The sequence below is a fragment of the Tachyglossus aculeatus genome, chromosome 21, assembly GCF_015852505.1.
Source record: "Tachyglossus aculeatus isolate mTacAcu1 chromosome 21, mTacAcu1.pri, whole genome shotgun sequence".
NCBI classification, from domain to species: Eukaryota; Metazoa; Chordata; class Mammalia; order Monotremata; family Tachyglossidae; genus Tachyglossus; species Tachyglossus aculeatus.
Window position 1 is genome coordinate 22,934,383 of NC_052086.1, and position 15,738 is coordinate 22,950,120.

Here is a 15,738-nt window from a genome sequence, read left to right on the forward strand (position 1 = left end):
TAGATGATGTTGCCCACTTGGACTTCCCAAGCGCTTAGTCCGGCGCTCTGCACACAGTAAGCGCTCGATCAATACGATTGATTGATTGATTGATTGGTCCAAGTCGCACGGGGCGGTGACGATTGATTGATTGATTGCTACGGGGCCCCGGGGAGGGGCCTGCGCTTAGTAGGAGGGGTGTGTGGCGGGCGGGCGGGCGCACACGCTTGAGGCCGGAACACGCTTGAGGAGGCGAAGATGGCGGCGGGCGCCGTGGGGGCCGGGGCTGAGGCGCGGCCGGGGCGGACGGGCGGACGGCCCTGACCCCGTTCGGCCTGAGCTCGTCGCCCGGGACGGCGGGGGAAGGAGGAGGAGAGGCCGGAGCACCGGGCCGGACGGGCGGGCCCGCCGCCGCTGCTGAGGAGAAGATTGGCGGCTGTGGCGATGTTCTCCGTGCTGTCGTACGGGCGGCTGGTGGCCCGCGCCGTGCTGGGAGGCCTCTCTCAGACCGACCCCCGGGCTGGCGGGGCCGGCGGCGGCGGCGGCTGTGGCGACTACGGCCTGGTGACCGCCGGCTGCGGCTTCGGAAAGGACTTCCGCAAGGGCCTCCTCAAGAAGGGGGCCTGCTACGGGGACGACGCCTGCTTCGTGGCCCGGCACCGCTCCGCCGATGTGCTCGGTGAGGGGACCCCCCCGCCCCCCCCTTCCCTCCCCTCTGCTCCGGGGCTGCCCCCTTTTTTAAAATAATAATAATAATGGCATTTATTAAGCGCCTACTATGTGCAAAGCACTAGTCTAATCAATCAGTCTTTTAGACTGTGAGCCCACTGTTGGGTAGGGACTGTCTCTATGTGTTGCCAATGTGTACTTCCCAAGCGCTTAGTCCAGTGCTCCGCACATAGCGCTCAATAAATACGATTGATTGATTGATTGAATCAGTCAGTCGTGTTTATTGAGCGCTTACTATGTGCGGAGCACTGGACTAAGCGCTTGGGAAGCACAAATTGGCACCATCTAGAGACAGCCCCTACCCAACAGCGGGCTCACAGTCTAAGAGGGGGAGACGGAGAACAAAACCAAACGTACTAACAAAATAAAATAAATAGAATAGATAGGTACAAATTAAATAAATAGAGTAATAAATATGTACAAACATAGATACAGGTGCTGTGGGGAAGGGAAGGAGGTAAGATGGGGGGATGGAGAGGGGGACGAGGGGGAGAGGAAGGAAGGGGCTCAGTCTGGGAAGGCCTCTTGGAGGAGGTGAGCTCTCAGCAGGGCTTATTCTGAGCGCTGGGGAGGTTACAAGGTGATCGAGGATACAAGGTAAGGGAAGCAGCGTGGCTCAGTAGGAAAGAGCACACACAGGCTTTGGAGTCCGAAGTCGTGGGTTCAAATCCAGGCTCCACCCGTTGTCGGCTGTGTGACTTTGGGCAAGTCACTTAACTTCTCTGGGCCTCAGTTACCTCACCTGTGAAATGGGGGTGAAGACTGTGAGCCCCACGAGGGACAACCTGATCACCTTGTAACCACCCCAGCGCTTAGAACAGTGCTTTGCACGTAGTAAGCGCTTAGTAAATGCCATTATTATTATTATTATCAGGTTGCCCCACGGAGGGCTCACAGTCTCCGGGCCGGGGTGTGTGTGTGTGTGTATATATGTATATATGTTTGTACATATTTATTACTCTATTTTACTTGTACATATCTATTCTATTTATTTTATTTTGTTAGTACGTTGGGTTTTGTTCTCTGCCCCCCCCCCCCCTTCAGACTGTGAACCCCCTGTTAGGTAGGGACTGTCTCTAGATGTTGCCGACTTGGACTTCCCAAGCGCTTAGTACAGTGCTCTGCACACAGTAAGCGCTCAATAAATACGATTGATTGATTGATCTCTCTCCCCTCCTACCGTGCTGACCGATAGCCCGGCGAGCTGCTCGCCCCCGGGAAGTCCAGGTCGCCCACCCGAAAGCAGCGTGGCTCAGTGGAAAGAGCGAGGGCTTGGGAGTCAGGGGTCATGGGTTCGAATCCCAGCTCTGCCACTTGTCAGCTGTGTGACCTTGGGCAAGTCACTTAACTTCTCTGGGCCTCAGTTACCTCATCTGTAAAATGGGGTTTAAGACTGTGAGCCCCAAGTGGAAAAACCTGATCACCTTGTAGCCCCCCCAGCGCTTAGAACAGTACTTTGCATATAATAAGCGCTTAACAAATACCACCATCATTATCCCACGAGGAGACTTAGCGCTTAGTACAGTGCTCTGCACACAGTAAGCGCTCAATAAATGCGATTGATTGATTGAGACGGAATGGGAGTAGCGTTTTTTTGTCTCCGGGGCCCATCCGTCAGTTTTTTGGGGTTTTTTTGGTGGGGTCTGATTGAATTATTTGGCTCCAGGGGAGTCCATTCATTTCCGGGACACTTCTGGGGTCAGTTCTTTCATTCATTCATTCATTCAATCGTATTTATTGAGCGCTTATTGTGTGCAGAGCACTGTACTAAGCGCTTGGGAAGTACAAGGTGGCAACATAAAGTTCTTGCCGTTGAATCTTCCTAAAGCCAGAATCGGTGGGGAGGTCGCCAACGTTGCATTCTTTCCCTAGCGGGAGAGACCTCATGCCGGTAAAAGATACACAAGTATGTATATACATACGTACATGGAAATGTATATTGCTTGATTTCCCCTTCCCCACGAGAATGGGGGGAGGGAAGGACCGGCTCAGAGTAATTTTACCCTCAAGGTCATTCGGGACCTTGAAAACAGTAGATTTTACCGAAAGGAAGAGGTTTCCTAAATAGTATACTGAGGATTGCCCCAGTTTTAAGTTCTAGCTGGGTAGAAAAGCCATTGAAAATGAGCTAGGTTCTACTTAACAATCGCAGGAAATCTTAGGTGCCTCGGGCCTATATCTTACCGGTAACTTCAAGGCCTAGTGTGGTATCCATGTGCAACCAGAAACTTTCCCATAATTTTTGGCTAGGCAGCTTGGGCTATTTTTATGATACTCATACGTGCCACTTGTTTGATGCAATATAACTTTATTTTGAAAATTGAAGAACTTCCTTACCCGGTGAAGGTCACAGTGACATTGAGTTTGAGTTCAAAGGTCAAATCTGTGGTTTCGGCTCGGAGTGCGAGGTTGGGTTTTTAATATCCCTGAATTGTAACTGATGAAAGAATTACATCCTAATTACAAAGATGTAAATCTAATCTCTAGGGAATTATCACAAATTCTCTAGAATTCCTGTTTAGAGTCCTGGGGCTGGAGCTCTGACTTTAAAAAAAAAATACTTTGCTGCAGCTTCATTTAAACTAGTAGTGATAAACGGTCCAAAACTGGTGGATTGCCGACCACATAAGCACTTAGCAAAATGCATGAGAAATGAACCTTTCAGTAGATATATTTAATGATTTGACTGTTTTATGGGGCTGTGACAAAAATTTCGGCTGGCTGTATTTGAGAATTGGTAGAAGAATGAACTGTCAGTAGCTGTTCAATTTATGAGTGACCCATTACCTGATGTGAAAATCATTACTTAGTGTTATGCAACAGGTTACTGTTAACCTTTAAGGAAAAAAGACCCCCAGAAAATGCAGGGACTTGCAGAGAGATACAGAAATTCGATCTGAAGTCAGCTAGTCTCCGGAGCTACATCTTTTCCACTAGGACTATTAGGAGTCCTCTTTCCATTAGTTGGCTACCTCTCTATTTTGCTCTTTGAACATGTGCTATGTACTGCTTTTCCAAGTTGTAGCCATCGTAGGTTAACAGGTGATACATAAGGGACTTGAATTTTGATATTTTTTTAAAAAATCACTGTACACAGTATAGGTGTCCTAATATTGGCTTCCATTTCTTTTTCTGAGCTTCAGTATTTTTGCGAGTTTTCCAGTCACCAAAATAACTGGTAATAATAATTGTGGTATGTAAGTGCTTACTATGTACAAAGCACTGGAGTAGATACATTATATGAAGATTGGACACAGTGCCTTTCCCCAGTGGAGCTCAAATGAGGAAACTGAGGCACAGAGAAGTAATAATAATAACAATTCTGGTATTAAGCACTTACAGTGTGCCGAGCACTGTTCTAAGAGCTGGGGTAGATACAAGGTGGTCAGGTTGGACACAGTCTCTGACCCACATGGGGCTCACAGTCTTAATCCCCATTTTACAGAGGGGGTAACTGAGGCACAGAGAAGTGAAGGGACTGGTCCACGGTCACCCAGCAGACATGTGGCAGAACCGGGATTACCCCGGTCCTCTGACTTCCAGGCTCACTCAGGCTGTTTCTCCTAGGCCATGCGGCTTCTCACTAGACCACGCTGCCAAGGTCACAGCAGGCAAGTGGCATCATCATCATCAATCGTATTTATTGAGCGCTTACTGTGTGCAGAGCACTGTACTAAGCGCTTGGGTCCTCTGACACCTAGGCCCAGGTTCTTCCCACTAGGCCCCAAATTAACTTGAGGTTTCTGAATTTTAAACCTTTACAGGGTGACCAGTATGCTGGATAAATTCGATTTCGGTTGAGTAGAGTTTTCATTGGGGCTCCAAAAGTGCAGTCACGGTTCACTAGTCAAACCCCCTCTTTCAAAAATAAAATTTAAAGCCCCATGAATCTCTTACGTTCTGTCAGAGAAGGATTTAAGAGTTTTCTAACTTTAATTGGGTCCTGTCTTGAAGTAAGAGAATTGATACGTTTTGGAATTTGACCCTCTGAAATAAGCATTAAGGTTAGCAAACAACCTTTAGTGTATGGGTTAGCACTCGGTCATCTCCAGAAATACAGGGCGTTAAGTGAAAGAGCATTATCTGAAGGGGCTTCTCCTCCCTGGTCTGTGCAGAGCCACCTTTATGCCTGAGCTGAATCTGGAGGTGAAACTGCCTGCCTGTCATATAATAATGATGGCATTTATTAAGCACTTACTATGTGCAAAGCACTGTTCTAAGTGCTGGGGGGATACAAGGTGATGAGGTTGTCCCACGTGGGGCTCACAGTCCTCATCCCCATTTTACAGATGTGGGAACTGAGGCACAGAGAAGTTAAGTGACTTGCCCAGAGTCACACAACTGACAAGTGGCGGAGCCGGGATTCGAACCCATGACCTCTGACTCCAAAGCCCGGGCTCTTTCCCACTGAGCCACGCTGCTTCCCATGCCATATGGTTATGTTGTACACTCCGAAGCATTTAGTACAGTGGTCTGCAACACAGTAAGTGCTAAATAAATATGATTGACCAACTGACGGTTTGGGTTCCTCTGGAGAAGTGGCTCAGTGCTCTGCTCCCAACTGTGACTCCCAAGCCCCTAGCTCCCATCTCCTATCCCTGTCCCAACTACGACTCCTGCTTCCTTCCCTCATCACTTCCCACCTCACCTGCCACTGAAGCGTTGCTGTGGGCTGCTTCATTCAGCACACTGGGATTGGAAGAGGCCAGGGCATAATTGTAAAGTCAAAGAAGAGCCCTAGAATAACCGATCAATCCGTGTTATCTCTACCGATATGCTGCAGTCTCCTTTGAAGATCATTAGCTGTATAAAGGTATCTGTGTCAATGGCCTGAGTCTGAGTTTCACAGGCCGATCATCTTTGTAATCTTTTGAAAGTCTGACGATACTTTTTGTATATCTTATCCCCCAAAATGTATTTACTCCTAACAGATGAGCAAATGGGAGAGTGCACTAACCGGGTCCTGTGGGGGTTTTCTTTGGAAGTCCAGTTTCTTTCCCTCCAGCTGCCCTTTGTGCTTACTAAATTTCTGACTGCTAGGTTAGTGGGGAAGTTATAGAAGGGGTCATTTGAAGGGTGGAAAGATCTTAGGGAGGGGTTGAAAAAGCAGGACAAGTGCCCCGGGCTCAGTGGAAAGAACCCGGCTTGGGAGCCAGAGGTCATGGGTTCTAATTCCTGCCCCGCTGCTTGTCAGCTTTGTGACTTTGGGTAAGCCAACTTCTCCGTGCCTCAGCTCCCCCATCTGTAGAATGGGGATGAAGACTGTGAGCCCCACGTTGGACAACCATATCACCTTGTATCCCCCCAGCGCTTAGGACAGTGCTTTACCACACAGTAAGCGCTTAACAAATGCCATCATTATTATTACTATTATTTGCCGGTTTGAGATGAGCTTCGTGGCATCCTGGGACCAGAAAGTGCCAGAACCCACTCCCTAGTAGGTATTAGCCGAAACACGTCACTGTGTATTGAGTTCTTTTTACAGTCAGGAGAAGAAGCCTCTGCGAATCATAAAGTAGTAGAGCTGGAAGCCACCAACACCAGAGAGGTGATTAAATAAACCATCCAAGACAGGAAGTTGTCAATTCTTTAATAAAAAGCCATTAGGCAGAGAGATCTCTCCTTCATAGCCTATTCCAGTTTTATCCCCCTGATGCTGGAGAAAGTCTTCCACAGTCACAAATCTCCCGTTTGAGTATAAGACCATTCCCTCCTGAATTTTCTGTCCAGATTCCCAAACACTCACCAAGCCCTTCATATTTTTGAAGTCTGTTACTGTCACCCCTTCTTTCTCTGGACTAATCTAATTTTCTCAGCCTTTCTTCAGTGACTCTCTTTTCTATATTTCCCCTACCTTCATAGGTCTTTGGGCCCCTTTTAGTTCCATCATACTAGGGAGTAATAGTTATGGAGAGGTTGTGGGCCAAAGAAGGTGGCATAGAAGATGAACTGTCATCAGAGTGCGTGAATTAGCTTTGCCCTCTTGCTAGGTTTGCTGTGAATGGTTGAATTTGTGCAATAGTAACTTTCTCATTATGAACTGATTGGAGAACATCAGTTCACACGCTGTGAAAGTGACAGTAAGTTTTGGTTCTTGATATTCCAGATGAATTGAAATGTTCAGTTGTGATTAAGAAGCAGCTCTGTGTCATCTACCTTGAGCCTTTCAGCCCCTAGGGCTAATATATTTAAATCGTGGGGAGGGGTACTCTTATTTTAGAAAATTAAAATGCTTCAGTAACTGCAGTTCTTCACCTTAGTCATCCAGGACTTGCTATTTTGGAGTGAAAGCTAAGTCATTTTTTTTTTCCAGGTACAGATAACGGTTTGTTTCTTTTACATAAGAAATTACTTGCCCTTGTCTGTTAGTCATCCGGTGACTAAAGTGTACTTGGCGTTATTGCTTTCACAGAAAGTTCTTATGGGGTTTAATTTAGGAAAAGACAGTCAATGTGGTCTAATTGTACCACACCCAACACAACCCCACCCATCTCCTGGAAAATGGGCTTGGGCAGTTGCTTTTCCTTAGTTCAGACCAGAGTGATCTAGAACTGGTACTTTTGCTTTTTCGCCTTCCACCCTGGGGTTAGTTGTATCGATTTTTAAGTAAAAGTACGGTTCTTTTATATTATGCGTGTTAGAAGTTAAAAATAATGAAATAAGAAAACAGCCATTCCCATTCCCTTACTTTTGATGTTCTCCCTTCTCTCTTCCTTTCGCCCTCCATGTTTTCCTAGCGTCTGCTACCAATTGCATGACTCATAATTGAAATGCAACAAATCCCTCTGCATCCTAGAACATCAAGAAACTTGCTATTCCTCTTTTCCATTGTGGCAGGATAGTAGTCTCATAAAGCACAGAAGATTGAGTTGGAAACCATTTGTGCAAGCCTGGAAGGTGTATCATTTAAAAATCATTTTGACCTCTAGAATAATGACGCGAAGACATTTTTACACAATGGCTTACTCAACCATTCTGACTCACTGTGAGTGGGGCTTATAATTTTGTAGTACTGAATTTCACTTGTTTGGCCTTTAGTCTGAGTTCAGAGGCGGTCACTGTGTAAGGTTTGGAACAATCTGAATGTTTAATAAAGTAGTTTATTTGAGGTAATTAGTGTTGTAAGGTAGTACAAAATGGGCTTTTAGCCTCTTGTAATATGGCTTAATAAGCAAGGTAGGTGCTTTTAAAAAAAAAAATCACACGGTACACTCGCAGAATGCCTGCTAGTCACTTCAGGGGATCGGAACATAGAAGAAGGGGAAAAATAAATGACAACTAAGAATGGTTGTCTCTTGTATATCTGGTAAGCGAATACCATTGTCTAGTTCATGGAAATATCAGGGGTTAGACAGTGCTTTACCTGGCTAGTTGTTTTGTGGCTGTTTGAGTGCTTTGTCATCCATTGCTTTGACTACTGAGTTTTTTAATTTTATTTTTATGGCATTTATTACGCGCTTACTAAGTGCCAGGCACTATACTAAGGACTGAAGTAGACACAAGCTAATCAGGTTGGACACAGTCCCTTTCCCACCTGGGGCTCATAGTCCTAATCCCCATTTTACAGATGAGGTGAGTGAGGCACAGAGAAGTTAAATGACTTGCCCAGGGTCACACAGTAGACAAGTGGCTTTGTCAGTGTTGAACCCAGATTCTTCTAATTCCCAGGCCTGGGAAGAATACCACTAGGCCTTGCTGCTTCTCAGAGTTAAAGCTCAGTGTTGATAGTTTTTCTTAAAAGCTTTACATATTTTTTAAACCTGCCTTTCTTGATATTTCCTGATTCAAAATACCAAAAAACGGTGCTTGTTTTAGGAAATTTGGCTGTAGGAAAATAAAGCAGGTGTTAAACTGTTTCCGACTTCCTAAACTTTTGCCCCACTTTACTGTAACCATGCAAAACCTATCCTGAATATTAACAATAGTATCCAAATAGAGTTTGTCCCATGGTATGACTCAGGAAACATGTCAGTATATTTGAGATTGTGTCCTTTTGAATGTAAACATTTTTCTTTTGTCATGTTCAAACTAGTGTAATATTGACACATTCCTACAGACCTTACTATTGTAGAACTTTACATGGTATCTGTTTGAAACAAACCAAAAGGAACTCTACTCTTAAAGTTATTCTCATTTTTCATTAGGGTGGATGAAATTAGTGGAAATTAAAAATTCAGTGCATTCACTGAAACAGAAGAATTCTTCCTTAAATGAAGATTATTTTAATTTGTTTTACCGTAAACAAAAGATTGGATTTTTTGGTACAATATTTTGCACAAAGTTGTTAGTAAACATTTCCTGTGGTTTTGGTTAGTGGGTTTGATGACAAAATGCTCTGAAAGAGTAAATTAAGCTTAGCATCAGAAAAGCTATACTTCAGTGTAAGAAAAGCCATTATCTGGTATCACTTCTGTGAAATGTTTTGAATTCAGGCTTTCAAAAACCCTGTGCCTTTTTGGAATGCCCTCTGTCATGATACAGAAAGTTACTGTGTGTGTGTGTGTGTGTGTGTAAACCTGTGCAGCAAGCTTTTTATTTTAGGATGGGATTTTGTTTTGGCTAGCTATGTTTCATTAAAATAGTTTCAAAAAGTTTTTCACTCGCTAAGCAAAATATTTATAATAATAATTGTGGTAGAGTGCTTACTAGGTGCTCAGCATGGTTCTAAGTGCCGGCCTCTATACAAGACAGTCCGGTTGGACAGAGTATCCTTCCTTCAACGGGCTTACAATCTAGAAGGAAGAACAAGGATTGACTCCTCAGTTAACAAATGAGGCAACTGAGGCACAGAGATGTTAAGTGACTTTGCTTAGGACAGCCATGCCAAACGACAAAGCCTGTTCTTTCCCAAGCTGTTCCTCTTTGTGGCGGCTTCCGCAACCCTGCCCTCAGTCCTGCTTCAGGTAAGACTGCTGCCCCTGACACCAAGGTAGGCCTGCTTCCTGGAGTTTCCTATTGCTTTTGGGCTTAGTACAGTTAGTCCATCGTATTTATTGAGCACTTACTGGGTCCAGAGCACTGTACTAAGCACTTTGGAGAGTATAACAATAAACAGACACATCCCCTGCCCACAATGAGCTTACAGTTTAGAGGGCGAGACAGACACAGAGAAGCCGTGTGGCTTAGTGGAAAGAGTGCGGGCTTGGGAGTCAGAGGACGTGAGTTTTAATCCCGGCTCCACCACTTGTCTGCTCTGTGACCTTGGGCAAGCCACTTCACTTCTCTGTGCCTGTTACCTCATTTGTAAAATGGGGATTAAGATCGTGAGCCCCCCGTGGGACAACCTGATGACCTTGTACCTACCTCAGCACTTAGAACAGTGCTTGGTACATAGTAAGCACTTAAATACCATGATTATTATAATTAGTATTATTATAAATAAATAAATTACAGGTATGTACATAAGTGCCGTGGGGCTGGAGGGGGATAAATAAAGGTAGCAAGTCAGGGCAATGCAGAAGTGAATTCGGGAAGTGGAAAGGAGGGCTTAGGGAAGTTCCCCTTGAGGAGATGTGCCTTCAGTAAGGCTTTGAACCCCCTGGAGAGTTGTTGTCTGTCGGTTATGGTTGGGAGGGCGAGACGTCAATGGTGTGGTAGAGGAGATCAAGGCACAGTGAGGTTAGGATTAGAGAAACGAAGTGCGTGGAGCATTCGTACTAAGCGCTTGGGGGAGTACAGTACATTAGAGTTGGTAGACATGCTGGGACCGTCTCTATATGTTGCCAACTTGTTCTTCCCAAGCGCTTAGTACAGTGCTCTGCATACAGTAAGTGTTCAATAAATACGATTGAATGAATGAATGAATATTCAATCAATCAGGTGTATTGAGTGCTTACTCTGTGCAGAGTACTGTACTAAGCTGCTTGGGAGAGTTCAGTATAACCATTGACAGCAGAGTTGGTAGACACATTCCCTGCTCACAAGAAGCTCACAGTCTAGAGGGTGCTTTTCAAGCATCTAGTGCAGTACCCTGCACTAGGTAGACCTTTAATAACTACTAATAGAACTGAGGCATCAGAGTTTTCAGTGAAGAAATAAATCATTGGTATTTATGGAGCACTTTGTGCAGAGCACTTTACTGAGCACTTGGGAGAGTGTAGTACAGTTGGTAGACACAACCCCTGCCCTCAAGGAGCTTACAGTCCAGTGGGGGAGACAGACAGTAAAATAATTAACAGGTAAGGATAACGAGTATTAAGGCTATGTATATAGATGCTGTGGGGGCGGGTGGGTTGAGTACCCAGGGACGTAGGGAGTGGGATGAAGTGCATGGGTGAAGCATTAGGGAGGGAAAAAGCGGGTGGGAGGTTGACCAGATAGTTGAGAGAGACCCGGAGATATGATTTTAGTTGAGCTTTGCAGGTGGGGGTATTTCCGTTTGGAGTTCCAGGCAGGAGGATGGTTGTGAGGAAGGGGTCAACCGCAGGTGAAGCAAGAATGAGGAACAAAAAGTAGGTTGGTATTAAAGGAGCTGGGCTGTAGCAGGAGAGGAGTGAGGACAATTAAAGGGGAGAGAGGTGCTTGCCTTTTTAAAGCCTGTGGCAAGGAGTTTCTGTTTGATGCAGAGATATAGAAGCAAGCATTGGGAATTTCTGAGAGGGGAGATTTGCACAGAACTTTTTTTCCCCCACAAGGGATAGGGACAGCGTCCAACCTGATTATCTTCTATCTGCCTCAGTGCCATGCTTGGCACATAGTGCTTAACAAGTACTATTATTATTATTATTATTATGATTATTATTATTAGCAACAGAGTGAAGTATGTACTGGGGAGGGGAGATCCTGGAGGCAGGGTGCTCAGCGAGGAGACTGACGCAGGTTGAGAAGGGATGTGGCAAGGGCTGACTAAGAGGGGTAATAGTTTGGATGGAGAGGAAGGGGCAAATTCAGGAGATGTTTTGCAGATAGAAATGATAGGATTTAGTGACTGACGACTATGCGGGTTGAAGGAAAGAGATGAGTCAAGGATAATGACTCATTTTCCTTCCTCCCCCTTTTAGACTGTGAGCCCACCGTCTCTATATGTTGCCAGTTTGTACTTCCCAAGCGCTTAGTACAGTGCTCTGCACATAGTAAGCGCTCAATAAATACGATTGATGATGATGATGGTGATGATGATAATGCCAAGGTTGCAGGCTTGTGAGGCAGGAAGGACGGTGGTGGGAGTCAAGGATAATGCCAAGGTTGCAGGCTTGTGAGGCAGGAAGGACAGTGATGGTGTCAACAATGATGGGGAAGTTGCTACCTCTCTCCCTGCTGCCCACTGCTCTTGCTGTTGCATCATGGTGGACCTCGAGACTGTAAACTCCCCGCTAGACTCTAAGCTCGTTATGGGCAAGGAAAGTGTCTGCTAATTCTGTTTTATTCTCCCAAGTGCTTAGTACAGTGATTTGTGCATAGTAAGCACTCAATATTCATTGTTGGGTAGGGACTGTCTCTATATGTTGCTGACTTGTACTTCCCAAGCGCTTAGTATGGTGCCCTGCACTGAATGAATGAATAAATATTGATTGATGGTGGAGGTAGCAGCTTCAGTACAGAAACCCCAGAGCCAGCTTTCCTGCTGCCATGTTGGCGCTTCCTGGCAATCTATAACCTGCCCCCATCCTCTCCCACCACACTCCTCCAGCTTTTTTAACCCCCCCCCACCAGGCATTGCTACTCTTAAAATTATTTTTCTTTTGTCTGAAGTCCCCATATGCTCCCTTCCCATCACCCTTTGCCCTGGAGCTATTGCTATAAATGAGGCTAATGTTGTCAAGATGAGTAGCAAAGTTAAAAATGCTGTAAATTCAAAAGCATTGTAAATACCATTTATTGTAACTGAATGCATTTGGTCAAAGGCTGCCTGTTATAGTGAACATACATTATTCTCTCGATTTTTTTAGCAGCGAGATCACAGTTTGAAGCAGGACTTGTGCCATTGGGGGGCTGGATATCTACAGCCTGTCTCAGAGCTGCAGATCTAGCCACAGAGGATGGAAATATTTTGGCCTGAGTGTGCCACCATGTCAGCTGTTTGGAGGCACCACCAAATAGCTGACACAGTGAGATGCCTGAGCCCAAAACCCACCAACCTATGCCTAAAGAGACATTCTTCTATTTTTCTGATTCACTGATTTCAGAGATTGACCTGCAAAATTGAGAGTTGACTGTTTCCTTCTGCTTGTTTTTGAGAGACATTCTTCTATTTTTCTGATTCACTGATTTCAGAGATTGACCTGCAAAATTGAGAGTTGACTGTTTCCTTCTGCTTGTTTTTGACGTAACGGTATGGATGGTTTTTCGGTGGATTGTCAGTGCCTCTAGGTAATGAAATCGCCCCATAGATATTTAGCCTGGTTTTATCTGGGTAATTTTTTAAACACTGACTTTCTCTCCAGCTGCTAACTAGGTATAGGAAGTCATCAACCTAAGACCTTTTGAGTTGGAACGTAGGAGTAGGAAGGCAATGTATATCCATTTAGTAAAAATTAGACTTTCACTGTTTGATGAATCACCAATGAAGAAGATAACTTTTGAAGTTTGTGTTATAAAGTTCTTCAACAATATACACCAAGAAAGAGATGAAGTCTGAAGTCAAGCTAAATGAAACCCAGAGAACAATGGGATGGCTCAAGTGCAATGTAAAAATAATGATGGCACTTATTAAGTGCGTACTATTTGCTACGTGTTGGGGTAGGTACAAGATAATCTTATCCAGCCCAGGTGGGACGCACAAGCTGTAAGGTAGGGAAATGAGGTATTTTCTCCCCCTTTTACAGATGAGGAAACAGAGGGCGCAGAGAGGTTAAGCAACTTGCTGAAGACCATATGACAAGTTACTGGCAGAACTGAGATTACAACCTTGTTCACCTGGCTTCTAGTCCCACATTCTTCCCCTAGGTGAAACTTCCCTCCTTTGAAGAAATTGAAAAGATAAAAAAGTTGAAGTGCCAGTTGAATAAGATGCAGGAAGAAGATGGATAGGCTAAGTATCTTGCTTGGCAGGTAGCAAAATGGAAAAATCGCTTGCCTAACAGATTAAAGCCTAAGAAGGAAAAAGAATCTTCAAGGAAAACAGTACAGGCTGGTTAAAGATGAATGTAGCATTCTCAGATTAGAATGGGGTGTTTTCAGTTTTGGTTTGTAGAAAAAACAAAGGTGAGTCAGACAAATGGATATTGTTTATCACCATCATTAGTAGTATTTATTGAGCATTTACTATGTGCAGAGCACTATACTAAGTACTTGGGAGAGCACAGTACAACAGAGCTGGCAAGCAGGCTTCCTGCCCACCATGATGAGCTTGCAGACTGGGGGAGGAGATAGTCATTAATATAAATAAATAATTTATAATGTAGAATTTAAAGATATATACATAAGTGCTGTGAGGTTGGAGGTGGAGCAAATATCAAATGGCCAAAAGTCACAAATCCAAGTTCATAGACGACACAGAAAAGAGAGGGAGCTGGGGAAAATAGGGCTTAATTATTATTATTACCATTATTAACAATAATACCTAAAATTTTATGGCACTTTCGTTTTCCCATAGGACTTTCACATTTTCACTTTTTTCCTCAGCTTCCCTGTGAAATAGTGAGAAAATTTATATTCCTATTTAACAGATGAGAAAACTGAGGTTCAGAGATGATGTGACTTGACCAAGGTCTATTAGCAGGCTTGGAGAAGAGTTAGGGCTAGAACGCAGGTTTTCTGTCTCCCCCTGTGCTCTTTTGACTAGGTCTCATTTCATCTATAACAGCATAATAAAAGTTAATGATTCCATCATAAAACATTTACTGATTCAGATAAATTAGCCAGCATTGTTCCACTTCAACTTAAACAAGCTTATTTGTCATCATTTAGTAGAATTCATGTCCGAAACAAAACTCATCTTCACACCCAGTCCCTGTCCTCCCTCTGACTTTCCCATCACTGTAGACAGCACCACCATTCTCCCTGTCTCATAAGTCCCTAAACCTGTCATCATCCTCCGCTCATCTCTCTCATTCTTTTTTTTATGGTATTGTTAAGCACTTACTGTTTCAAGCGATGGGGTAAATACAAGGTGATCAGGTTGGATGTTGTCCTTGTCCCACATGGGGTTTATAACCTTAATCCCCTTTTTACAGCTGAGGTAACTGAGGCATAGAGAAGTGAAGTGTCTTGCCTGAGGTCATGCAGAAACAAGTGGTGGAGCTGAGTTTGGAAGCCAGGTCCTTCTGACTGCCGGGCCGAGCTCTATCCACAAGGCTGTGCTGCTTCTCTACCCACATATTCAACATGTCACCAAATCCTGTCGGTTCTACTTTCACAACTTGCTAAAGTCTGCTCTTTCCTCTCCATCCAAACTGCTCCTGCATTGATCCAAGCACTTACCCTATCCCACCTTGACTACTGCATCGGCCTTCTTGCTGTCCTCCCGTCTCTCCCCACTTCGGTCCGTAGTTCACTCTGCTTTCCTAAAAAAAAATTCAGTCCGTGTTTCCCCGCTCCTCAAGAACCTCCAGCGGTGGCCCATTCACCCCAGTATTGAACCGAAACTCCTTGTCGATAGCTTTAAAGCTCTCAATCACCTTGCCCCTCCTGTCTTGCCTCACTGATTTCCTACTACAGTCAAGCACACTCACTTTTCTTCTTTAACACTACCTGAGACGAGGTCTCAGTCTCGTCCGTCTCACCGCCAACCCCTTGCCCACATCCGGCCCTTGGCCTGGAACTCCCTCCCCGCTTCATATATGACAGACGATCACTTCCCTTACCTTCAGAGCCTTATTACAATAACATCTCCTCTAAGAGACCTTCCCCGAATAAGCCCTCATTTCCCCTACCCTTTCTCCCTTCTACGTCACCCTTGCAGTTGCAGTTGTACCCTTTATTTACCCCACCCGCAGTCCCACAGCACTTATATACACATCTGTAATTTGTCTCCCCCTCTACAACATAAACTCCTTTTGGGCATGGAACAAGGAGCGTGGCATAGTGGAGAGAGCACAGGCCTGGAAGTTAGAAGACCTGGGTTCTAATCCCAGCTCTGCCACCTGTATG

At 44.8% G+C, this 15,738-nt stretch overlaps 1 protein-coding gene across 1 annotated transcript in view; it reads left to right on the forward strand.

Moving 5' to 3' along the window:
- Positions 1-245: 245 nt before the first annotated feature.
- The window catches only part of PPTC7 (protein phosphatase targeting COQ7), a 58,433-nt gene continuing 42,940 nt past the window's right edge, over positions 246-15,738 (forward strand). Inside the window, exon 1 of the mRNA XM_038762554.1 lies at positions 246-658. Coding sequence (XP_038618482.1) covers positions 424-658 — 235 coding nt within the window. The 5' untranslated portion in view covers positions 246-423. The remainder of the gene's footprint in view (positions 659-15,738) is intronic.